Below are 25,561 nucleotides of genomic sequence, written 5' to 3'. Positions count from 1 at the left end.
ACCTCAGATATGCAGATGACACAACCTTGATGGCAGAAAGTGAGGAGAAATTGTTGTTGTTTAGTCGTTTAGTCGTGTCCGACTCTTCGTGACCCCATGGACCATAGCACGCCAGGCACTCCTGTCTTCCACTGCCTCCCACAGTTTGGTCAAACTCATGTTCGTAGCTTCGAGAACACTGTCCAACCATCTCGTCCTCTGTCGTCCCCTTCTCCTAGTGCCCTCCATCTTTCCCAACATCAAGGTCTTTTCCAAGGATTCTTCTCTTCTCATGAGGTGGCCAAAGTATTGGAGCCTCAGGTTCAGGATCTGTCCTTCCAGTGAGCACTCAGGGCTGATTTCCTTAAGAATGGATAGGTTTGATCTTCTTTCAGTCCATGGGACTCTCAAGAGTCTCCTCCAGCACCATAATTCAAAAGCATCAATTCTTCGGCGATCAACCTTCTTTATGGTCCAGCTCTCACTTCCATACATCACTACTGGGAAAACCATAGCTTTAACTATACGGACCTTTGTAGGCAAGGTGATGTCTCTGCTTTTTAAGATGCTGTCTAGGTTTGTCATTGCTTTTCTCCCAAGAAGCAGGCGTCTTTTAATTTCGTGACTGCTGTCACCATCTGCAGTGATCAAGGAGCCCAAGAAAGTAAAATCTCTCACTGCCTCCATTTCTTCCCCTTCTAGGAGAAATTAAAGAAGCTTTTAATTTCTTCCCCTTCTAGGAGAAATTAAAGAAGCTTTTAATGAGGGTGAAAGAGGAGAGCGCAAAATATGGTCTGAAGCTCAACATCAAAAAAACTAAGATCATGGCCACTGGTCCCATCACCTCCTGGCAAAGAGAAGGGGACGACAGAGGACGAGATGGTTGGACAGTGTTCTCGAAGCTATGAACATGAGTTTGACCAAACTGCGGGAGGCAGTGGAAGACAGGAGTGCCTGGCGTGCTCTGGTCCATGGGGTCACGAAGAGTCGGAAACGACTAAACAACAACAACAACAAACTGGAAAGGTCCAACTCAGGTATTGCCATTTGCAATGCTCCACATTCCCTGCTGCTTACGACAGAGTTTGCCCCTGATAAGAACACATCTGTTGGATTTTTAAGGGGAAATGAAACTAATTTTATGAAGACTGGTTTTAAGAGGGGGGTGGGGGTCCTCTTTAAATTTCTAGAGTAGCTTCAGACCTGGGGGGGGGAATTTGCACTTGAACAGTGCAATCCTGTACATGTCTTCCCTATTGTTTTCAAAGGAGTATGTATAGGATTGCAAACTTTGGAATGAGCCCGTTACACCCAGAGAAAGTTGAAAGGGAGGTGTGGGAGAAGTGGGGAAACCTACACCCGCTGGATGGGAATCGTAGAGCATAGGGAGTGATGCTTTTGGAAGGGCAGTCCATATCGCCATCATTTGCCCTGAATACTCTCTCAGAGGCTGGTGGAATTTCCTACTCCAGGGCTGGCCACAGGACGGTGATGTGTCTGTCTGTCTGCTTTGAAAGGGAAGTTAAATGGAGAAGAGGTGGGTGGAGGAAAGGCCTTTGGCTAGTTTACTAAACCATTTAGCAGTGGCCATTATTATTTGGGAGGAAGGGACGGGGTGCAGAGAGAAAGCCGTAGCTCCTCCAGTGGGTCACAGCTGTGGGTCCAGATGCATTGAGAACTGCCCTGAGATCTGCAGGTATAGGGTGTTAGTAAAGGTAAAGGTAAAGGGACCCCTGACCATTAGGTCCAGTCGTGACCGACTCTGGGGTTGCGCGCTCATCTCGCATTATTGGCCGAGGGAGCCGGCGTATAGCTTCCAGGTCATGTGACCAGCATGACAAAGCCGCTTCTGGCAACCAGAGCAGCACATGGAAACGCTGTTTACCTTCCCGCTGTAGCGGTTCCTATTTATCTACAGTACTTGCATTTTGACGTTCTTTCGAACTGCTAGGTTGGCAGGAGCTGGGACCAAGCAACGGGAGCTCACCTCGTCACAGGGATTCGAACCGCCGACCTTCTGATCAGCAAGCCCTAGGCTCAGTGGTTTAACCACAGCGCCACCTGGGTTAGACATATTTAATTCATTAATAACAATAATAATTATAATAGAAGTGAGCAGTGAAGGATCTCACAACCCTTTATGTCCTTGCCCTGGTCCCCCAATCCTCCAATTCCACTAGTGAGGAAAATGTACTCTGCACATGCACAGAGTGTGTGTATGAACTTAACAACACTTAGCTTTATACTTTTAAGTAACTATTTTTAAGTACAGTGGTACCTCGGTTTAAGTACACAATTGGTTCCAGAAGTCTGTATTTAACCTGAAGCGTACTTAACCTGAAGTGAACTTTCCCACTGAAAGTAATGGAAAGTGGATTAATCCGTTCTAGATGGGGCCACAGAATACTCAACCTGAAGCGTACTTAACCCGAAGCATGAGTGTAATTGGTTCTGGAAGTTCGTACTTAACCTGAAGCGTACATAACCTGAAGTGAACTTTCCCATTGAAACTAATGGAAAGTGGATTAATCCGTTCCAGACGGGTCCGCAGAGTACTTAAACTGAAAGTACTCAAACCGAAGCGTACTTAAACCGAGGTATGATTTTGTTAACGTTATTAATGTTGTTTTATAGATTATAAATGCTGCATTGATTTGTTAATCATGTGAGTTTTGCTGTAATTGTGACGTTTAGCTTATTTTTTATTGCTGTTTTGTTAATGGTTTTTTATATATTGTAATTGTTTTATTGATTTGTTAGTTACTTTATATTATTTATGCTGTATTTAGAATCAAAATACCATGCATGTTCTGTTATGTTGTTGCTATTTATTGTTTGTAAGCCGCTTTGAGATTCATTTGAATGAAAAGTGGGGTGGAAATTCAATAAATCAAATCGGAGAGCCACTGACAAGGTGATGATGAAAAAAATCACACGGTTTTCAACGGGGCTTCCTCCCTAGTAATTATGCATAGGATCGCACCGCAACTAAAGTACTGTATGCACAATCCCAAAATCAATGTTGAGTGGCGTTTTGCCCAAATTCAAGGGCACTGTGTCTTTTAATCCGTCACGCATTTAGAAGCGGGCCCCTAACACTTTCACTCTCCCCCCCCCAGGAATACTCTGCACATGCTCAGACACCCCTCTTTTCTCATTTCACACGTGCTGGGGCGAAGCCACGCCCCCGGCCCGCTAGTCAGTAGCAAGGGCATTCTGCACATGCTCGTCGGCACCGGCTGCTTCCTCAGCATTCCGCCGGTCGCAAATGAGGTCAGCGCGAAGCTGTTGTAGGTTTCTAAGCTCTGCCGGGAAAGAGGAGCACCTGCCTCCGATTCAGCAGCGTCCCCGGGGCGTCTCCCGGCCTCTCCCGCGTCGTCCGGGTCCGCCTCCCCGCCGAGCTGCGCGCCCGGGCGGGCCCGCTTGGCAGCGTGTCCGGCTTTCTCCCGGGCGCCCTCCTCCTCGCTCGGCAGGGTCGGAGCGCCCCCTGTGGCCGCCTCGCTGCCCCCGGGGCGCCCCTCCCTCCCTCCCTGCCCGACCGCCTGCCTGCCTGCCTCCTTCCCCGGCCACCTCGTCGCCGGGCAGCCGCGCCGTCCTTGCCCCAGCGCCGCATCCCGTCCTTGGTCCGCCCGCCCGCTGGCGCGCCCCGCCCCATCTCTCGCCGGCCAGCAGCAGAAGCGCCGGCGGCAGCCCGTCGTTGCGCGCGGCGCCCCGGGCGAGGACGAGCCGAGGCGGCGGCTCTAACAGGTGGGATCCCGCGGCGAGGGGGCGGAGGAGCCAGCGGGCGGGGGCAAAGGAGGAAGGAGCGACGAGACCCAGCCCCAGCCGCCGACACCGACGCCGCCTGCCAGGAGAGCTGGTGCCCGCGCCACAGGAGCGCCTGCTGTCGCCCGAGCCGCCAGTGCCTTCCGAGCGCCGCTGTCCCGGCCACCGCCTCCGTCCCGCCTGCCTGCTCGCCGCGTCGCCGGCCTCGCCCGCCTGCCCGCCTTCGGGGCTCCTCCTTCCGCGCTCGCCTTGGCCACGCCACGCCAGGCAGGGCGCCGCACTCGGCGCTCGCTCGCGCTCTCCGCCCGGGACAGGGGCTGCTCCGCCGCCGCCACCACCACCAGCCCGCCCGCGATGCCGAAGCCGACCCAGCCGCCGCCGCCGCCGCTCCTGCGGCGGTCGGCCAGCGGCGGCAGCCGCCCCGGGGACAGCGAGCTGGGCCGGCAGTTCCGGGACTGGTGCCTGCGCACCTACGGCGACTCGGCCAAGACCAAGACGGTGACCCGGAGCAAGTACCAGCGCATCGCCGAGGTGCTGCAGGGGGGAGCCGGCGCGGGCGGCGGAGCCGGCGGCGGCGGCGGAGAGAAAGGCAAGTTCCAGTTCTGGGTGCGCTCCAAGGGCTTCCGCCTGGGAAACGGCGCTCGGGAGCCGCCGGCCGCGGCGGCGAAGATGGGTCAAGTGGTGGTCTATGTGCCGGTGAAGACGGGAACGGTTAGTGCGCCCTAAGCCTGTCTGTGCGTCCGTCCATGTGCTGTGTCTGTGTTTTCCCGGGTGGGTGCGATTGGTGTGTGGGGGGGGGGTCCGGCACCGCAACGCCCCGGAGGGTATGTGGGTGTGTGCGTGGGAAAGAGGGTGTGTGGATTCCCCGGCCCAGCCTATCCCGGCACCCCCCTGCCCTGTCCCGTCCCGTCCCGTCCCGTCGCACCCTGTCCCGTGCCGCATGGCCAGGAGGGCGCGCCGGAGCCAGACAGATGCCCGCGCCTCCAGCCGCGCCCCCTCCCGCTGCCTTCCCCTCTCCCTTGGCACAGCAGGAGGTCATTTGGGGGTGGGAGCAAAGTGGGGGCGGCGGCGGCATGGCTCTGCTCTCGCGTCGCCAGCGCTCTCCTCGGAGGGGTCGGGACAGTCCCCTGCTGCCAAGACCTCCCCCCTCTCTCCCTCCCCGCCCCGGGAGGTCATTTTTTTTGGGGGGGAGAGAGCGGAGACGCTGGGGAGGGGGAGGTGCCCTGCCTCCTCCTTCCAGCCCGCCCCCTCCTCCTCCAAATGTCCCACTTCCTCGAGCTCAGCAGGCGCCGGAGCGGGGCGGGGAGCGGGGTCGCCTCTGCGCGGGGCAGCCTCTCTCCCCGCGCCCCTCCCGGCCCAGCCAGCTGCAGCTTCCACCCCCCGCCCTCCACCGCCTTCCTCGTGCCAACGGATTTGGGGCCAAATCGCCCCCTCCTCTGGGCAGGCGCGCGCGCGGGCGGGGAAGCACGATGGAGAAGGGACCCCCACCCAGCCCCTTCCCCGCTGGCCCCTCCTGGCCGGGCGCCCCTCCACCTGCTCCCCCTCGACTGCCTTGTCCTGGGGAGGAGGAGGAGGAGGAGAGGGGATAGTCTTCCCCCTGCCCTCCCCCTTTGCCCCCGAGGGGAGGGGGCCGCCAGGGCAGCGCCGGGCAGGTTGCGGCTGCGCTCGAGGGTCTCCGCTGCTTTCCGCCTGTCCCGCCCGCCGAGGCGCCCTCATTGTTCCAGCCCCTGTCCGGCCGGCCGAGGACGCTGCGCCGCCCGCTCGCCCTCTGGGCCGGCCCGGCCTCCGCACACCCCCTCGGCCTCGCCTCCGTCCCAGCAGGCTGCTGGCCCGGGAAGGCGCAGCCAGCCGAGCCGGCCCAGAGCCCGCATTGTTTCCTTGGCAAAGGCCGGGGCGCTTTCTCCACCCCCCCCAAAAAAAGCACCCCCCCCAATTTAAACTTTCCGCCGGCTGTAGCGGGTAGGGTGGGCGGGCGGGGCGGGGCGGGGCAGCCAGGAGCCGCCTCGTGCATTTGGACATTGGCGCCCGTCCCCTCCCTGGGCCGCCCCCGGCCCGTCCGCAACCATCCATCCATCCTCCCTCTGCTCAGCTGGCTGTGCCAGGGTGGGCTTGGGCACGCTGGGAAATAGAGGGGGGGCTCTCTCTCTCTCTCTCTCTCTCCAGCTCGCGTCTCTCTCCCCCCCCCACCCCGCCCCAGCGAGCCAGCCCGTCCCTTGCACCATCTGCCCAGGAGATTGGGCGCCTGGCAGACAATTGCTCGGAGGTGGCCTTGCTGGAAAAGTGCACTTGTGTGTGCGCGCCTGTCCCCCCCCCTCTCCCCTCCCCAAGCAAGGAGGCACCAGCTTAGCTCTGCTGCTGCTGCTGCTGAGCTCAAGGGTTGGCAGGGAGAATATTCTCCACGGGGAAGAAAAGTGTCTAGCAGAGGAGGAGGAGGGATTACTTATTTATTTAATATTTCCCCCTCCTTCCTTCTCCAGCGCTCCTCACAGGCTTGCTGCTGCCATCAGGAGGGCACAGGAGGGGTTTTTCTTTTCCAGGCTAGGGGGAGGATGCCACGAGGGCAGCCCATCTGTGTGAAATGGGGCACGGCTTGCCTCCCATCTGGCCTCCCTGGCTATGGGGGGGGGGGAGGAGGGTCATTCTCTTTCCCCTTGCCCCCCTTTACTCAAAGAGCAATTTTGGGGGGTGGGGTGGCGGATTTTAGTGTCGGAGCTATATTTGGAGAGGGACGCTGACTCTAGTGTTGCAAACACCTACTGAAAGTACCAGAATCCCATCCCGCCTGCTTGTTTCTTCTCTTTCCTGGTTTGCGCATCCATCCTGCTTTTCTCAAATGATGTGCTTGTTTGGGGGCCCCACGGGGCCTGGGCTGGCTGCTTCCCCAGAGCTTTTGTGTTGTGTTGCACACGCATGTGCGTTCTCTCTCTCTCTCTCTCTCACCCTTAACCAGTCGCTGTGTGATTTGGGACACCCTGAGGCCCCCAGAGTCTGCCTTGCACAGTGACAAGCAGAAGCCAGGGAAATCCTCTGTGTGTGTGTGTGTGTGTGTGTGTGTGTGTGGTGAGCCTCTGGGCCCAACATTTCCTTCTCTTTCCTGCGGGACCCACTGCACACCCCGAGGCTTCTCCAAATCAACAAGCCGCATCTTGGCCTCTGAGGTTCAGAGGAGGGACCCAAGGAGCCCCAGTTCAATTCCCAGAGATTGCAGCACTTGCAGGCAAAGGAACGGATGGCTGCGAGGGACGAAGGGAGCCCAAAACGGCTCCAGCCCCCCCTGCCATCTGTCTCAAACCCACCTGACCAGTTTTTCTGCTGGCCACATGGCTCCCAACGTCCCCTCTCCCAATATTTGTGCGTGTTTGTTTTTCGCTTGCTTTTGGCTTAGCCTTTACCCTAGTCAGTGGACCTGTAACTATTTTTTTTTTGCATGCAATTATAAAATAGTTTGCATGTGCAAAGGAGGTGCCATCTCTTGCCTAGGTAGCTGGCCTGATGGGACTGTCCTGGGACATACCAGTGCATGAGTAGGGGAAGTCAAGGAGCACACACACACCCATCTTCCTCCCCAGTGTTAGAAATTAGCCAGGCACGTCTGGCAAGTGGCACGGGTCCAGTTGTGACCATGGGGAAGTCTCTGGATGCCAGGTTGGCAATTGAACTCTCCATTTGGCTGGGCTCTACAGCTTTCTGCAGGTGAGCAGAAGAGCTTATGTATTGCAATTATAGTCCACCTTTTTCTCCAAGAAGTACATGGTTCACCCCCGCTCCTCAGTTAATCCCTACAACAACCTTGCAAGGTAGGTTAAGAGGCTACGACCCAAGGTCACCTCGTGAGCTTCATAACTTAAATGGGGATTTGAACTCTGATCTCCCAGGTCCTAGTTCAACACTTGAACCACTATTATTTTATTTTATTAAATTTGTATACTACTCTGTGCCCACAGGTCTCACACTACACCCCACTGACTTCCTAGAGTACTTCTGCTATAGGGCAGCTCTATGAATTAAGTAGGTAAATAAATAAATAAATATGGGGAAAGCAAAATGACACTTAGAGAAGGATCTGAAATACTTTCCTTGAAGCTTGGATTTATTTTATTCTGGATTGTTTTATTTTATGTGCTAATGTGTTGTGAACTGCTTTGAGATTTTGATTCTTTAAGCTATAAAGTGGTGTAGAGCTGAAGTGCATAATAATAATAATAATAATAATAATAATAATAATAATAATAATAGAAGATGTTCTTTGCAAGGGGGGGAAATGGTGCCTAGACAGTCAGTTGTGGTCACCGTAGCCTGGGTTTAAAGGTGCCGTTTGGCGATGAGCTTCTATATCTGAGTTTTTTAACACCGTTCCTCCCTCTTAAACACTAGGGGAATGCATAGTTCCTGCATTCTCCTGCACAACCCCGAAAGAGAAGAAAAGTAGGGTTCTTGGTGTAGTCACTATTTATTCCAGAAGTGGATTATACCCTAAGGGCTGAATCTGCCCCCCTCCAACTCCAGCTTTTAATGCCCCCCCCCAACGCCTGCCTCCCACCTCTGCAACCCGTCCCCCCGTCCCCCAAAGCACAAAGTCTTCTTCTAGGGGCTGTTTTCTGCCCTCCCAACCCTATGGCCATTTCCCTGTGTGGACTTCGTGGGACCTGCATGAGACAGTCCTGGGAGGAAGCGCGTTTATCCTTTATGATACCACCCTGGGCGCCTAGGTGTATTGAGAGGAGGAGGTAGATTGACAAGGCCAACATTAGAGAAATGCATGGAGCAGAGGGCCATTGAAGGCCAGGATGGCTCTGCCCTGCCCTCCACAGCTGGAGGCAGCAATGCTTCTATCAATACCAGTTGGTGGAAACTGCAGGGGGGGGGGAGAGTTGCTTTTGTGCTCGGATCCTGCTTGTGGATTGTCTGGTTGGCCATGGTGGGAACAGGAGGCTGGGCTAGAGAGGACCTCTTTGGCCTGATATTGCATGGCCTTCTTATGATCTTACGTAATTTCATTACTATTCCTTCCTTCCTCCCCCCCCCCCAAAGGGCCACCCTCCCCATGTCTTGTGGGTGCTGCTGTTTTTGCAATGCTGCTTGCCTCTGCTTTTCCACCTGGGCCTGGAACTGGGGGGAATGCAAGCAGGCAAAACACCTTTCCTTTGCAGCAGTATATTCCATATTGTGCTTCTCTTCATAGGCTTTGGCGGGGGTGGCTTCTGACTAAGACGTCTGCCTCTTTCTCCCTGGCTGGGGAGGGGGGCGGCGGCGGCGGCATTCCTCGGTCAGCAGAGCCTCCTTACATCCTGTCCCATCCTCCTCTTGCCAAAAATGTGCAGTGACCTTGCCGGGTGGTTGCTGTGGGGCGCCCCGCTCTGTGACCTGTTGCTCCATCCAGCGTTTGCATTTGCCTTTTGCTTTTTTGGGGGGGGGCGGGGAGTGAGGGGCGGAGGGGATTAGAGAGGAGAGGAGGCCACCAGCTAGCCAGGGCAAAAAACTGCTGCCGAGATGCTGCTAACTGGGGCAATTAGCTCTGCCAATTAGTAGCGCAAATGCTTCGCAGCCAGTTCCTCTCTCCTCTCCTTCCCACCCCCTGGGGCTTTCTGGAAGTGGGGTGGCACAGTCCCACTGCAGGTTGTGTGTGTGTTTGGAGGGGAGGCACTCTACTCCCTAAAACAGGGGTCCCCAAACTAAGGCCCCTAAGGCCCGGGGGCCGGATGCGGCCCAATCGCCTTTTCAATCCGGCCCGCGTGACGGTCTGGGAATCAGCATGTTTTTACATGAGTAGAATGTGTTCTTTTATTTAAAATGCATCTCTGGGTTATTTGTGGGGCCTGCCTGGTGTTTTTACATGAGTAGAATGTGTCATTTTATTTAAAATGCATCTCTGGGTTATTTGTGGGGCAAAGGAATTCATTCATATATTTTTTTCAAAATATACCTGTAGTCCGGCCCCCCACAAGGTCTGAGGGACAGTGGACTGGCCCCCTGCTGAAAAAGTTTGCTGATCCCTGCCCTAAAACGTCCTTGGGTTTTGCAGACAAAGGGGTTAGGAATCCAGGCGGGTCCTCTGAGCAGGGAAGGGACCCTCTGCGAGGTCCTGCTCAGTGTCTGCAGGTTTTCGGGGGGAAAATCTGAAGTCCAAAGAGATAGCAGAGGAGCGGAAGAATGTGCAAGGGATCCTGGAGGCAGGGATAAGATCTCGCCTCCTCATGACAGCTCTGGCCTTGCTTGCGGGCAGAGAGAGTGTCTGTGCGTCTTCGGTTCCTGCCAAGCCTTGCTCTCGGCTGGGTCTCCGGCTCCTGCTCGCTGGGCCCAACTTTCCCCTCGCCCTCCTCCCCAAGCCCAGACCTAATCGGCTTCAGGTGGATTGGGACGCTGCTGCTGCTGGCTGCCCGCTGTTCCTCTCCCCCCCTCCCCGTCTCTCTCTTTCTCCTGGCAGAGGGATGGAGGGAGCAGATGGTGCCGTGCTTTTGGAGAGCCGGGGTGGGACAGGCGGCCAGGCCTGCGTCTGGCACTGGAACTCCCTTCATGTCGGTTTTCCAGGCGAAGGTCTTTCTCTCTCGTGTGAGAGCACCAGACAAAGGCCTGGCCTGGCCTGCTGGATGCTTCTCTCTCTCCCCCCCCCAGCCCCCAGGGAGGGTGTGTGCTTGGTAACTGGTGCAGAGAGGTGCAAGGGAAGCCTCTGGGCCGTCCTGCAAATACACCAGCACCTCCCAGCCAGGGCTTGGCTTTGGGTGTGTGGCAAAAGGCCGCCTTCCCTTTCGGCCTCCTGTCCTTCCATTTACGCTTCCGTTGGGATTCCTGCATTGCAGGGGGGTTGGACTACATGACCCTTGGGGTGCCTGCCCACTTTAGAGTTCTTTGAGTCTATGATTTATTGCAGGCATAGGCAAACTCCGGCCCTCCAAATGTTTGGGACTACAGTTCCCATCATCCCTGACCACTGGTCCTGTTAGCTGGGGATGATGGGAATTGTAGTCCCAAACATCTGGGGGGGGGCGGAGTTTGCCTATGCCTGATTTATTGCATCTATCTAGCGCCTTTTTCTTCCAGGCAGTGGATGTGGTTCTCATTTAATCCCCACAACAACCCTGCGAGGTAGGCTAGGCTCGGAGGCGGTGACCAGCAGCTGAGGTCACCCGGTGAGCTTGAACCCTGCTCTCCTGGGTCGTGGTCTGACACTGCACCACACCTAGGTTTTTTTGTGTGGTCTGGCTGGATCAATGCTGTATTTCAGCCAGTCGGGTCTCGTCTTCAGCTTGTCATGCTTACAGAACACAGGCCAGCCTAGCAGGAGAGATTCGCATCTCTGTCCGGCTGCGGCGCAGACTCTCGGGGTGAGTCAAAACTGCGCTGCGAGATGGGCCTTGATTTACGATGGGCTTCTTGGACTTCAGGGCTTGAGAGTTCCTGTCGTTTGTTTCCTGGCTCTGGTTTTCCTGCTTCCAGAGCTCTCTGTGGACGCCCCGGAGGCTCAGCCCTGTTGATGGATACTCGCCAGGGTGGCTATGCCCTCTCGCCACAGAGGGAGGCCGCAATGCTTCTGCATGCCAGCAGCTGGAAAGAAGAGGGAGGGAGGGAGGGAGAAAGGGTTCTTGTATTCGAATCTTGCTTGGGAGTTTCCCACAATAGGCTCGCAGGTTGGACTCTGCGAGAGCAGGGATGCTGGGCAGGATGGGCCACTGGCCTGATCCAGTGGGCTCTTCTTGTGTTCAGTGACAGCTGACGTATGGTCACCTGCCACGGGTGTTTTAGTTGAGATTCCTGCATTGCAGGGGGTTGGACTAGATGACCCTCGGGGTCCCTTCCAGCTCTACGATTTGGTGATTCTAAAGATCCATTTGGGGTGGGGGGGCTGGAGAAGGGGAGACTATAAGTCAGTGGAGAGCTGCAAGAATCCCTAAATTACGCATAGTCTATGCCTCCGGGCACAGAGGCAGGCTTATCTGGCAAAATCTTGGAGGCCCTCCTTTTGTTCTTCTCGGGGCTTAAGTGCTGCTTGCTGCTTTCCCATGATAGGCACCTGGTAGGGTGCCAGGAGGGCAGGGTAGTGACCTGGTCCAGCAGGGTCATATGGTGTCCTGGTGGAACCTCCGGTGCCAGAGGCAGTCTACCTCCCTTTGCAGGTTCTTAGGCTCAGGTTGCATCCTTAGAGAGCCTCCAGTGCCAGAGGCAGTCTACCATGCCTTGTAGGTTCTCAGGCTCCTGTTGCCATGCTGAACCCTAGTCAGCAGTTGCTTTGCAGCGGGGTGTTCGTTGAGGGTGGGGTGCAAGGTGGGATCCTCTCCAAACTGGACTTTAAAAAAAGATAAGGGAAAGCTGTACGCCTCTTTTCAGCAACAGGATTAGCAGCTGAAGGCCCCAAGCACAAATCCAGCCCATTGACAAGGATCTACTGGGGTGGAATATGATATTCCGGTCCACATTAATGCAAAGCGCAGATTGGGGTTCGGGGTGGTGGTGGAAGAGGACCCCTGTGGATGTTATTTTGAGTCTTGTGGCTGTGCTGCTGTTTTCTGAAGCCATGCCTCTGCTTGCACTGCCCTCCCCGCCCCCATCAAAAAGCACCACAACTGTCTCTATTACCCTTTTCATGGAATCGTGGAGTTCGAAGGGGCCCCCCAAGGGTCCTCTAGTCCAACCCCCTGCAATTTCTGCAATGAGGTCACAAATGGCTGTGCTATCTGGACAGATGGGACACTTCAGAACACCTGGAGGCAACACCAGGTTGGCAAAGACGGATTTCCTGGATTAATTGCTCCAAAAATCAATGGAGCAATCAACAGGCTTCTTAGAAGCAATTATAATTGCTTACAATGCAAGTACTTGAAATCCATGGGCGGCAACCACCCTGGTTCTCTCACCCAGGAGAATACCTTTTCTGTTACGAAGCCTTGCAAGTTGCCTGAGAGATGTCCATCTCACCCAGCTTTCGCCAACCTGGTGCCCTCCAGATTTTGCACTACAACTGCCAGCAGCTCCAGCCAGCACAGATGGAGGGTGACAGGGTTGAACCCTAGACCTTCTGCATGCCAAGCAGATGTTCTCCATTGAGCAACAATTCCTCCCGTGATATGTGCATGTATCTGCTAAGGAACAAGAGAAAGAATGCTTGTTCCTTTCAGAGCCAGCGTTTTATTCATATGCAAATAGATGCAGATCCAATCAATTCAATTTGTTAAGATAATATTAATTGACTAAGATTTCTTTTCATCTTGTGACCTCCCTAGACTGACTCTCTGTCTTCTGCGCTCTTGTAGTTGTCCTGTAGGATTTGGCGTCCTAAGAACTTTGCTTGTTTTGAGAGAAATCAAGTTCCTAGTCCTCATGGGGCAGCCTTTCCCAACCAAGTGCTCTCTAGGTTGCTCAATGGCCACACTGGCTAGGACTGATAAGAACTGGGAGGCCAAAACTCAGGAGGGTACCAGGTTGCAGGAAGGCTGAACTGAGAGACACCTTTGAATGTTGGAAGACTGGGGACAGATAAAAGAAAGAGAAAAGAAAGTCTTCCATGCAGTGCTTTGTTAAACTGTGGAACTCCCACCCACAGGAGGCAGTGATGGCCACCATCTAGATGGCTTTAAAAGGGCATTAGATCCAGCAGGGTTTTCTTACATTTGTATGTATTTCTGCTGGCTGTGGCTGATGGGAGATGTAGTCTCATCTGCAATATCACCTCACACCTTATATACCCAGCTGATCACTGCAGTCTGTGGGAGAGGGCGTTATGCAAATACCAGGTTTGTCAGGAGAATCCTTCTACAAGTACGGGGTCTTTAGAGTGGTGGCCCCTACTTTTGGGAATCCCCTCCTCTTGAATATTAGAAAGGCTCCGTCTCTGCGGCGGAAGACTTTCCTCTTTCAGCAAGCTGTTAAAGTTGAGGTATTTCCAGGACTGCATCTGCACTGGAATCATTTGAGAAGTTTTCAATTCCAATTTTAATTTAAATTATCCCTTGCTTGCCCTTCCAAGCTCCTTTGTCGGGGAGATTTAAACAGAATGCAGGAAATAAAATAAATAGCAAATGGCTCAAAGTGTCTGGAAGGCACAGGGTCGGTGAAGTCTTCCCTGGTGTAAGGGGCGAGAAATGGATCTCGCCTTTCATAGAGTTGGAAGAGGGACCCCAAGGATCATCTAATCCAGCCCCCTGCAATGCAGGGATCTTTTGCCCATTTTGGGGCTTGAACCCAAGGGATAAAGAGTCTCATGCTGTACTGGCTGAGCCATCCCAGTCGGAATAACTCTGGGCATCATTTGGTTCCCGTCTGCAAAGTGGAGGTGATAAACTTTGGCTTACCTTACAAGGTTCCTGCAAGCATTGCCTAGATCAGGGTCGGCAACCTGCGGCCCATGGGCCACAAGCAGCCCACAGGGGTCGTTTAATTGGCCCACGAGCCGCCCCCGAACCGAACCGCTCGCTCGGCGAGTCTCCGCGCACTGCGCTTAACTGACGCAGCACGGAGCAGGGACTCGCTTTTGCGGCACTGGAAGTCGTGTCTACGCAGACGCGATCCGGTCCACTCTGCTGGAGTGAAACAGCCCAGGCGAGGTTTGAGCATTTCAGAATTCTGTCGAGTGTTTCTTCAGCCTTCTCTCGTGGTTCCTGCGTCTGCCCCATCCTTCCCTTGAGACAAATGCCCTGCGTGGAAGGCGAGCTCCCACATGTGCGGGAGAGAGATAGAGAGAGATCTTCGCTGTGCTATTTTTGAAATTAGCTTGGTTAGAAGCCACACTGGCAGGGTGGGTGGAATTAAGGATACAAAATGGCCTTTCCTCATAAGAGCTGACACGACAGAAGTCTGTGAAATTATGCATGACGTGGGGATAGCATGAGAACTTGTGGACATCCAGGAAAGCTGAATGTTGGAAGATTCAGGACAGGTTAAACTATGGAACTCCCTCCCACAGGAGGCAGCGATGGTCACCAAAACGGATGGCTTTAAAAGGGAATTGGACATGTTCATGGAGGAGAGGGTTATGGGTGGCTACTAGCTGGGATGGCTATGCTCTGCAGCATTGCTTCTGAGCACCACCTCCTGGAAACCACAAGAAGGGGAAAGTTGCTCTTGTGCTCAGATCCTGTTTGCAGGTTTCCCAGGGTGTCCATTGATGGGCCATTGGCCTGATCCAGCCGGGCTGTTCTTATGTTCTTACTTCTTGAGTGCGAGCAGAGTGCAAGTAGTGCCGGAACTGGGGCGCAAAATGGAAAAGATCCATTTGGGGACGCCAAATTTTGGGCTCTCCATATTGCGAAAGATGACCAAAGTCTTGCCCCCGGTGAAAGTGCTGGGTTGTTGCGGGGAGGTGGCTGGTGTTAAGGATATGAAATGCCCTTTCACTGATTATCTGAACATAAGGATTCCTCGTGCATGGTCAAACTTAACCGCCAGTCCAAATCTGCACCAGTAGGAGGTTCACACAAAGGTGGAAACATCCATTGTTCCTGGTCCGAGCGAAAGAACATTAGGTGACGAGTTTCTAGCTCTTGTGCTTTCCCCGCCTCCTTACTGAATCTTTCCTTAATAGGCATTCACTCTGAGTGCGTGTTTCCAAATTCTATAACGTAGGTTAGACTGAAAGACGGTGACTGGTCGAAGGTCACCCAGTGAGTTTCTTGGCCGAGCGGCGATTTGAACCCTGGTCTCCCAGGTCACACAATCCAACACTCCAATCGTTACACCACAACAGCAAGCCCAGTTATTACTGCTTTTCCTATTTATACTTCACTCATCTGGCTGAGTTTCCCCAGCCACTCTGGGTGGCTACAGCATATATTAAAAACACAGTAAAATGTCAAACATTAAAAACTCCCCAATGCAGGGCTGCCTTCAGGTGTTTTCTAAAAGACGTGTAGTTGTTTATCTCCTTGACATCTTATGGGAGGGCATTCCACAGGGAGGGTGCCACTACCGAGAAGGCCCTCTGCCTGGTTCCTTGTAACCTCACTTCTCACACAGTGAGGAAACTGCCAGAAAAGACCTTTGTGATGGACAGCCTCAGTGTCCAGGCTGAACAAGGGGGGTGGAGACGCTCCTTCAGGTATACTGGGCCAAGGCCATTTAGGGCTTTAAAGGTCATCACCAACACTTTGAATTGTGCTCGGAAATGTACTGGGAGCCAGGACTGGTGTTTTATGGTCTTAGCGGCTGCTCCCAGACACCAGTCGAGCTGCTGCATTCTGGATTAGTTGTATAAACCTAAAAGTCACCAAGCCATTTGAGATTGATAAACATAAAACCATAATAAAAAATAAAGCAAACATAAATTATTCCATTAAATTTGTATACTGTGCCGCCCTTCATCCATAGACCTCAGGGCGGTTTGCAACATAGAAGTACAAGATAAAAAACACAAAATGCATAATAAAAACTCCAAATGCAACTAAATGATTTGCACCAGCCTTCTCCCCAACCAGTTGCCCTTCCAGATGTTTTGGACCACAGCTCCCATCATCAGCATTTGTAGTCCAAAACTTCTGGAGGCGTACTTGGTTGGGGAGAAGGAAGACCCAGACCACGTTTGAAGATGTGCTTCCTGGCTGTTGCCGTAAAGAACCTGCCTCTCACTTGAGCTGATGTGCCCAGGTCTTTGCATCTGTAAAGTGAAATCTCTTTTCTGTTTGTTTCCTCCCACCCATCAGGGTTTATTAAAACCTGTCATCATCTTTCTCCCCACCGAAATAAAAGAGCTAGGAGGGCCAGTTGTGAAGTCATCCTTTGTAGGAAAAGGCTCTGTTCCCCACACTATCCTTGCGCTTGCTGTCTGTTGTGACTCTTTTTGATGTGTGTTGACTAGGAAAGCAGCGCATACCAGATTCTAGAGGCTGATGCACAATAGACTTCTGTCTCGACATCCTAATGATGGTTTCAGCCGGAGCACAGCTCAGGTCTCTGCGTGAATCCGGGAGCAGCAGAGAGATCATAGATCAGGAGGAGACTCCGCCCCAGTGTCTTGTCCTTCCCCTCTCCTTTTTCCTTCTGCTTGAAAAAAGAAGTGGCTCTGCCAGTTGCTTCGGGTAGCAAAATGTCTGGGGTGGCTTTAAAAGAGGACTTGGGGGGCTAAGGCTAGCAGTTGCTACTGTCTTCTGCTTTCATGGTGGCAGGCAGTGTTTCTCTCAATGCCAGTTGCTGGGAGTCAGAAGGGAGGAGAATTGCTGCAGCTGCTGCTATTGCTTCACTCAGCTCCTGCATGGGGGCTCCCATTGGACTTTCTGGTCGGCCACTGTGAGAACAGGATGCTGGACTCGATGGGCCGCTGGCCTGATCCAGCAGGCGCTTGTGGTTTTGGGGTTGGCACCAGCTTCCTTGTTCTAAGGTGGCGGAGGAATCTTGTTGCGAGCCACCCTGTGGTTTTCAAACCAAGGGGGGCAATTAATTAATTAATTACTATTTAATCAATAAATTGAATTAAATAAATCGATCCCCTGCGATGGAGGAGTCACAGCTAGAGAACCCCGACAGAACGGACGCACAACCTCTGTTCAGAAACCTCCGACGAAGGAGGGTCCCTCGCCTTTCGAGGGGGCTTCAGTTTCAGTGAAAGTTCTTCCTGACGTTTAGTCAGAATCTCCTTTCCTGCCATTTGAACCCAGCTGTTTGGGTCCTGCCCTCTGGAGCAGCAGAAAACAAGCTTGCTCCATCTTCTCCGCCAGGCCCACCTGCCCCAGATTGGACCACCGCTATGCAAACCGCAGCAAAGAGCCGCGGGGATTGGATTCTGCCCTAAAACCAAGCCTGCCTCCTCGCTGCTTCCTTTGTCTAGCTTTCCTGCGGCCTCCCTCTCCTCCACCTCCTCCTCCTCTGATGCTGTGAGCATCGCTCCCTTTGTTGCTTAGAAGATGCCAGGGATGGGCAGCAGTGCCATTCGGCACCCCCCACCCCGATGCTCTGCAGCGAGGCTGCCTCCCCCAAGCTCTCTCTTTGTGCAGAAATGCTTTTAAGGCCCTTTATTATTTCCACCTCCTCTTCTCCCAAGACCCATGGGACATCTTCCTCCAACGGAAGTGCACGGCTTTGCATTGGGGATTTTAGCCAGCCGCCTAGCTGAACCATCCCTTGCTCTGCCGGCTCTTTACCTGCGCAAGTATTTCTCTCTGCTCCAGCAGAAGCCCTGGAGCTTGTGGCGGGTATTAAAGGTCAGTGTGGGCTGGGAAGCACAGACCTGTCTCTTAGCAACCGGGTCCTTCCTCCGAGCTGGACAGGGAGGAGCATCATCCCTTAAACGCTGCTGCTGCACCAGGAAAAAACCCACAGTGATGTGCAGAGGAGGCGGGTGGAAGGATCAGGCCAGGATCTCTCCCCCCTCCCCACCTCCTGCTTTTCAGGCACTTAAGAAAGCTCAGTGCCGTCCTAATCAAAGCTGCCCTTTAATTGCTTCTCTCTCCTGCCTGGGCTGCCTCTTCCAAGGTAAACAGATAGGCCATCGCTGCTCTGGTGCTGCCTGCATCTTCCCAAAAAGCGCCTCTTTTGGGGTCCTCCTCTGACCTCTCCCACTCCTTTGCATGCACGCATGCACATGCAGCTGCCCCTTTCAGCCTCTTTGCAAGCCCGAAAGCTGTTTCCTCTGCTTGGGGAGCAGGGAGGCGGGGGCGCTTCGACTCCAGAAAACAAGGTCTTCATTTTGAAACCTTGGACACCTCCAATTCCTCTCCCTGCCCAATCCCTCACTTTGTTCCTCCAATTAATAACTCTGCAATTGGTCCCACAGGAGCCTCGGCTTCTGTTTGCGTAGAAGTGGAACCTGTTGGTTGCCGACTTCCCCCTCCTCGCCCCTGAATGGGGGTGGGAGGGAGCAGGGCAGATGGCTGAAAGTCTCCACTGCCTTTTCACACCGGCCTCTTCCCCCAAACTGTGCGCCTCGCTTTCTTCCAGCAAAGTTTTGCTGCTCCTAAACATTTGTTCAGTTAAATGATCTACATGAAGAGGCAGGTCGTAGTTCACTGATAGAGCATCTCCTTTGCAAGTAGAAGTTCCCGGGGTCAGTCCTTGGCATCCTTTCCAGGTGGGGTTGCGAGGGACTCTGAAACTGTGGATAGCTGCTGCTGCTGCCAGTTTGTGTTGAAGACAATATTGAACAACATGGACTCTGGCAACGTCCTGAGTGCCAGGACCTGGTAGTTGACTTAGGTCTCTCTCCCAAGAAGAGCTTTTTAAGCTTGAACTGCAGATTTTGTCAGGTTACCATGTTCATTCTGTCTCCGTTTCTGTGAAAACCACCACATTTTTAATGTAGAGAAGAACATAACAGAAAAAGAGCCTGCTGAATTGCATACCCTCCAATATTTCTCCCATGAAAATAGGGACATCCTGGGGCGAAACTAGGCCTTGTTCCACCCGAATTTAAATCCCAGTTTGGCACCCTCCCCATGTACATTGGTGTACACACAGGCTGGGAACCTCAATAGTGCCCCCCTGGAGGCTTTCCCCGGGGCAAAAAAACCTGGCTAGCCCCCTCACCCCGCAGCTATGGCTCTGATCCTATTGGACCACCTAACTCAGCATCCTGTTCTCCATGTCCCACTCAGGATCCCCAGCCACTGGGATTCAGAGTTACACGCCTTCTGATCCTGGTGGAGCAGCATGCAACCAACCTCACCAGTAGCCATTGACTGAGGTTATTCTCTGCACCAGGCATCCCCAAACTTCGGCCCTCCAGATGTTTTGCACTACAATTCCCATCTCCCCCGACCACTGGTCCTGTTAGCTAGGGATCATGGGAGTTGTAGGCCAAAACATCTGGAGGGCCGCAGTTTGGGGGTGCCTGCTCTGCACCATGCATTTAAAGCAGGGGTCCCCAGACTACGGCCTGGGGGCCACATACGGCCCCCGAGGCTCTTTTATGCGGCCCCCGGGACCCCCGCCGTCCGCTGCCGCCGTCCGCTCTTACTGGCGCAGTGCGGTGCGGCTGCCGACTTCCGACCCGGAAAAGCAACGGAAAAGCTTGTGTGCATGCGCAAGCGTCATTTCCAGTGTACTTCCGGGTCGGAGGAGGCTTCTGCACATGCGCACAAGCTATGGTTGGGAGTGTGCCAGAAACAGCGTTTGCGCATGGGTGCGCACAGCCGCGCGTGCTCCTCCACCCTCCGGCCCATCACGCAATTGGCGCAGCGGGCATCCGGCTCAAAGCTGGGTAAGTTTGGGGACCCCTGATTTAAAGCTATGTTGTACCACTTTAAACGGTCATGGCTTTCCCCAAAGAATCCTGGGAACTGTAGTTTGTTTATAAAAAAAAAACATTTCCCCACTGTGATTCAATTTAGTGCTGCTGCTTATAACATACATTTATGCCATTAAAACCGTGTAAAAATCTAAAATCGGAGATCAGCTTATACAGGCAGGTATTTTCTTAATTGCCTGCGTAGGTTTGGTGGCAGCGTTAGAAACTCAGATATATAAGCTAATCTCCAAATGGCACCTAGCTTACGGTTGCCACAATGGAATGGCTAGGCGCCATTTTTTTGCAGTGGGATTTATTATTTTTAATTTCATTTGTATGCTGATTTATATTTTAAAGAAAAAAATCTCAGCTTAGCATACGACACATTTAAAAACATCGAATAAAACAATTCAGAATAAAATAAATTCAGGCTTCATGGAAAATATTTCAGATCCTTCTTTAAGTGACATTTTGCTTTCCCAATATTATTTACCTACTTAACTTAAATGTCTACCGCACAGCAGAAGTACTCTAGGAAGCCAGGGTGGTTGAAGTGGTTCGAGTGTTGGACTAGGACCTGCAAGATCAGGATTCAAATCCCCATTCAAGTCAGGAAGTTCACTGGGTGACCTTGGAGTCAGTCGCAACCTCTTAATGGACCTCACAGGGACGTCATGGGGAATAACGGAGGAGGGGAATGAATGAATGAATGAATTTATTAATACGGTCACAGACCAGCATCGGGGGATGAACCATGTACTCCTTGGAGAAAAAAAGTGGGATATAAATGCAATAAATAAGTTATTCTGCTTACCTGCTTAAGAAACCTGGAGAGGCCAGCCAGATGGAGATGTCAGTTGCCAACTTGGCACCCAGGGATCTCCAGTGGTCGCCATTGGACCCTCACCAGTTGCAAAACGCGCCTGGCACCTGGCTAATTTCTAACGTTGCTTGAAAATAAGTTTTCGGCAGACATCTAAAGGTCAAAGCAGAAGGCGCCTGCTGAATCTCTACTGGCGGAGCATATTCCACAGGGCTGGGTTTCTTGTTGATGTCAGACGAGCCTCACCAACTCAGGGGATGACTAATGGTGCTTCTGCAGATGAGCTCAGAGATCGAGCTGGGATAGAAAGGTTCAGGCCGTCCCTGAGGTACTTGGACCAAAGTTGTTCAGAAGTTTGTAGATGAATATAAGGACCTTGAGCCTGGCTTGGCAGGAAGTGGGCAGTCAGTGCAGGTGTTATAACCATGACCGCTTCATATAGATGTTCAATGGCACTGGGGAGAGGGTAGTACCCTGCTATACCCTGCAGTGCAATTGCCAGGGGCCTGAGGAGCATTTATCCAGTGCTTCTCTCTGAAAGCGGACCTGGTGGAAAGAACAGAACCAGCACAATATGGTGGTTCTGATGTCCATCCAACTGAGTCGGTTCCGGAGGATACCATGGCCATGGCACAAAAATCTGCTGAGAGATCAAGCAGAAGTAACGGGGCACTTTTCCTTCTCTTTCCTCATCAGGGTGACTAAGACTGAGTTGGTTCTGAAACTGAGTCTGAACCCAGATTGGTGTGGATCTAGATAATTAGTCACACCCAAGAATACCAGTTCAGGGTGCTGAGTGCTGTTAGGAGACCCCTATACCTCTCTCGGAGCTAAAATTTCCAGAGAGTTTTAATTGCTCTTCCCAGGAATCTCTGGGAACTGTAGCTCTGTGAGGGTGCCAGGTGGGTCTCCCAACAGCCCTTAGGACCCTTGACAAACTACAGTTCCCAGGATTCCGGGGGGGATGGGGAGCCATGGCTGTTTAAAGAGGTATGATACTGCTTTAAGTATTGCGCAGATGAGGTCAGAATTGAAAGAACTGCTGCCATCGTTGCTGAGGAACAGACCTGGTAGGTTTAGGTAGCAGAATTTATGGGTTGGCTTTGCTCGTCCTAGAAAGTGGCTTTCATTGGCTTCTGCTAATAGAGCTGTGAGCCAATTAAAGATTTTTCATCAACTAAGTCGCTGGCCTTCAAATGATTAATCGATGAATTTAGAATGTATGCACTGGAAAGTAGCGGTGAAGGTGAGGAAGCATTTTTGTTCTTTTAAGATTCGCAGCAGGTCGGTTCCTGTTGTTTTGCTGACAAATGCAAGAGTTCCCTTGGAATACGCTGAATCCATTTACTCCTGGCCCAGCAACAAAGTCAAGCTACCCTCTCTCAGAGGATGAACTACAATTTAGCCTGATTTCCCCTCTCATGCCAATGAGGTTGCAGCTTGGGCCAGACCTCCCTGGATTGCCACCCTCACCCCCCAAAAGTGTACCCAGTGTGCCCACCAGGTTGCAAACCACTTCCTGGTTGCTTTTTAGGAAGTGTGTGGGAAATGTTGATTCTTGGGGAGCTGGCGTGGCCTTTTCCCTTGGTGTGTGATTTTTAGCTGCTGCATGGCAAGCAGAAACACAGCAGATGCGGCTTTCTCCATTAGGGCCCTTCGGTGAGGAGAATCTATACCTGTTGACTTTCTGCCTGCCTTGCACATGTTAAAGGCAGGAATTAAAAAAACGTAGCAACCCCAGACAAAAGCTTCATTTATCTCCATGGGACTAATCAAGGGTAAGTGCTTTTGGGATGGCAGATCTTCCATATCCCTGAGGTTTAATAATAGCCGCCTGCCTCCTGGTGGGTGCAGTGTTGATTAATCAGATAATACCTTGAGCTCAGCCCTGCTCACTCAGGTCAGTTTTTAGCGGACTGCATCTTTCTTGCAGTACTTTGAAAATGCTTTGCACTGCATAAGTTTTAAAGGCGGCAGGGCTTAAAGGAGTGAAAGTGAGCTCTAAAAGAGCCAGAACATATAACACATATAAAATACATATAATGCTGTAGTTTAGGAATTTGTTTTAGGATTAAGGAAAAAATGAAAAAAAGATAGATAATGGTTTAGAATTAAAAATAAGTATAGATAGAAAATATGACAAAAGATTAAGAAATAGAAATTGCTAAAGAGGATTTGCAGCGAATCGCAGTATGGGCGGTTCGAGGTTGTCACCTTAAAATGATTAGAAAAAGAGGTTAAGTTTATGAAATTTTGTATTTTTGTTGTTGTTTATTTGTTTATGTTTTTTCTTGTATTATTCTTCTGTATGTTCTGTTTTGTATTTGTGTATTGTGGATGTAGTGTTTTGTTTCTAATAGATGTTTATAAAATTAATCATTTTTTAAAGAAAAAAATAAAAATAAAAGGGCCAGAACCATTTCAAAACCCAACACGATGCAAACGCCTTCACTGAATTAAAAACTGTACTTAATCAGATTATTATTTCTCTTCAGCTGGCTCCCAGATTAAAGTCCTAATACACACCTTAAATTGAGTTAGTTCTGCCTTCGAACTAATAACATAGATACCTGTCCTGTTTCCGTATGTTGGGATCACACCTTTTGCAGAAGGAGCAGCCGCTGCTCTCATTTGCATTAAAACCCATTGCTGTCCTTCTCTGCTGAATTGTTTCTGACCTGCCACAGTCTTCATTGAACTGTGATGGGCTGTTGTGGTTATTGATCAAACAGTCCCAAGGAGTGCAAGATATAGGGTATTTTTTATTTATTTTCTGACGGCGGGCAGATGGAAGATACGACAGACATGGGGGAGACTCCGCAAGGGTCAAAAGGGATGGAAGGAGGAGGCAAGACAAGGCAGTGGAGTGTTTGGCAGTTTAATTTCAGCTGGAGAAAAGCACATAAGAGCCTGCAGGATGAGGCCAGTGGCCCACCTAGTCCAGCATCCTGTTCTCACAGTGGCTGTGAGAAACCAAAAAGCAGGACCTGAGAACAAGACAGGTTTTTGCTCAAGACCAGGCATCCCCAAACGGCGGCCCTCCAGATGTTTTGGCCTACAACTCCCATGACCCCTAGCTAAGAGGACCAGTGGTCAGGGATGATGGGAATTGTAGTCCAAAACATCTGGAGGGCCGAAGTTTGGGGATGCCTGCTCAAGACATCGAATCAAAAGTGGCCTTCTTTCCACCTTGACACGGGATGCAATCCTGAATTCTGTTAGGAGAAAATATTTTCATTAGACTGACATGGCACCAATGTGGGTGGTAAGGAGGAACACCTTGCGGGCATCGGTAGGAATTGTGATGATGATGATGATGATGATGATATTAATAATAATAATTTATTTGTACCCTGCCCATCTGGCTGAGTCTCCCCAGCCACTCTGGGCAGCTCCCAATCGAACATTAAAACAATACAGCATTAAATATGAAAAACTTCCCTAAACAGAGCTGCCTTCAGATGTCTTTTTAAAATAGAGTAGCTGCTAAGTTCCTTGACATCTGTTGGAAGGGCGTTCCACAGGGCGGGTGCTACTACCGAGAAGGCCCTCTGCCTGGTTCTCTGTAACCTCACTTCTTGCAGGGAGGGAACTGCCAGAAGGCCCTCGGAGCTGGACCTCAGTGTCCGGGCTGAATGATGGGGGTGGAGACGCTCCTTCAGGTATACAGGACCGAGGCTGTTTATAACTGCTCTGTCCTTCAGAAAACTGGCTTGGAACTTTTTAATGCTGGCTGTGGGGTTATGAATAGAGCTGCTTCATTTTCACTGGTGCCTTTGATAAATCCCAAGTGGATTCTAGCAATCAAGCACAACTGACCGCACCCCCAATATTCAACAGCGCTTAAATTATTTTATCAATGATTTTATATTTTTCTTTTTCTTTTCTTTTTTAAAAAAGTGTGTTTTCTCCATTGCCTAAAGCAATAAGATTAAACTAAAGACGTCCTAAAACAGCAATTAATGAAACACGCTTAAAGGAAATGAGCACAATGAATTTTTTGGCCCTAAATTCATTCGGCATTTGACACAAATATTTCTGCCTTGCAATACTGGGTTGGTGGAGTAGATATGTGCACCTGTTTACTCAGAAGTAAGACCCACAGACTTTCCATGGGACTTAACACTCATGTAAGTGCTGAGAGGACAGTAAAATTAATAATAATAATAATAATAATTTATTATAACAATTATTTATTATTTGCACCCCAGCTATCTGGCTCCCCTACAGAGTTAACTGCAGGTGGCGCTGTGGGTTAAACCACAGAGTCTAGGGCTTGCTGATCAGAAGGTCGGCGGTTCGAATCCCTGCAACGGGGTGAGCTCCCGTTGCTCGGTCCCAGCTCCTGCCAACCTAGCAGTTCAAAAGCACATCACAGTGCAAGTAGATAAATAGGGACCGCTCCGGCGGGAAGGTAAACGGCGTTTCCGTGCGCTGCTCTGGTTCGCCAGAAGCAGCTTTGTCATGCTGGCCACATGACCCGGAAGCTGTCTGCGGACAAACGCTGGCTCCCTCGGCCTATAGAGCCAGATGAGCGCCGCAACCCCAGAGTCGGACACGACTGGACCTGATGGTCAGGGGCCCCTTTACCTTTACCTTTTACAGCAGGTACAGTAGGGACGCGGGTGGTGCTGTGGTCTAAACCACAGAGACTAGGGCTTGCCGATCACAAGGTCGGCGGTTTGAATCCCCACGACGGGGTGAGCTCTTGTTGCTCGGTCCCAGCTCCTGCCCACCTAGCAGTTCAAAAGCACATCAAAGTGCAAGCAGATAAATAGGTATCGCTACAGTGGGAAGGTAAACGGCGTTTCCGTGAGCTGCTCTGGTTCGCGAGAAGCGGCTTTGTCATGCTG

At 51.9% G+C, this 25,561-nt stretch overlaps 1 protein-coding gene across 5 annotated transcripts in view; it reads left to right on the top strand.

Moving 5' to 3' along the window:
• Positions 1 to 3,707: 3,707 nt before the first annotated feature.
• The window catches only part of NOL4L (nucleolar protein 4 like), a 125,921-nt gene continuing 104,067 nt past the window's right edge, over positions 3,708 to 25,561 (top strand). Inside the window, exon 1 of one of the 5 annotated variants that reach the window (XM_088674800.1) lies at positions 3,708 to 4,455. In XM_088674800.1, the coding sequence (XP_088530926.1) occupies positions 4,099 to 4,455 (357 nt within the window). In that variant the 5' untranslated portion in view covers positions 3,708 to 4,098. The remainder of the gene's footprint in view (positions 4,456 to 25,561) is intronic. The other 4 variants (XM_088674801.1, XM_088674802.1, XM_035121751.3 and 1 more) reach the window with 4 other exon arrangements.

Source organism: Zootoca vivipara, chromosome 7, assembly GCF_965207765.1.
Source record: "Zootoca vivipara chromosome 7, rZooViv2.hap1.1, whole genome shotgun sequence".
NCBI lineage: Eukaryota > Metazoa > Chordata > Lepidosauria > Squamata > Lacertidae > Zootoca > Zootoca vivipara.
This window is presented reverse-complemented; position numbering and strand designations above follow the sequence as displayed.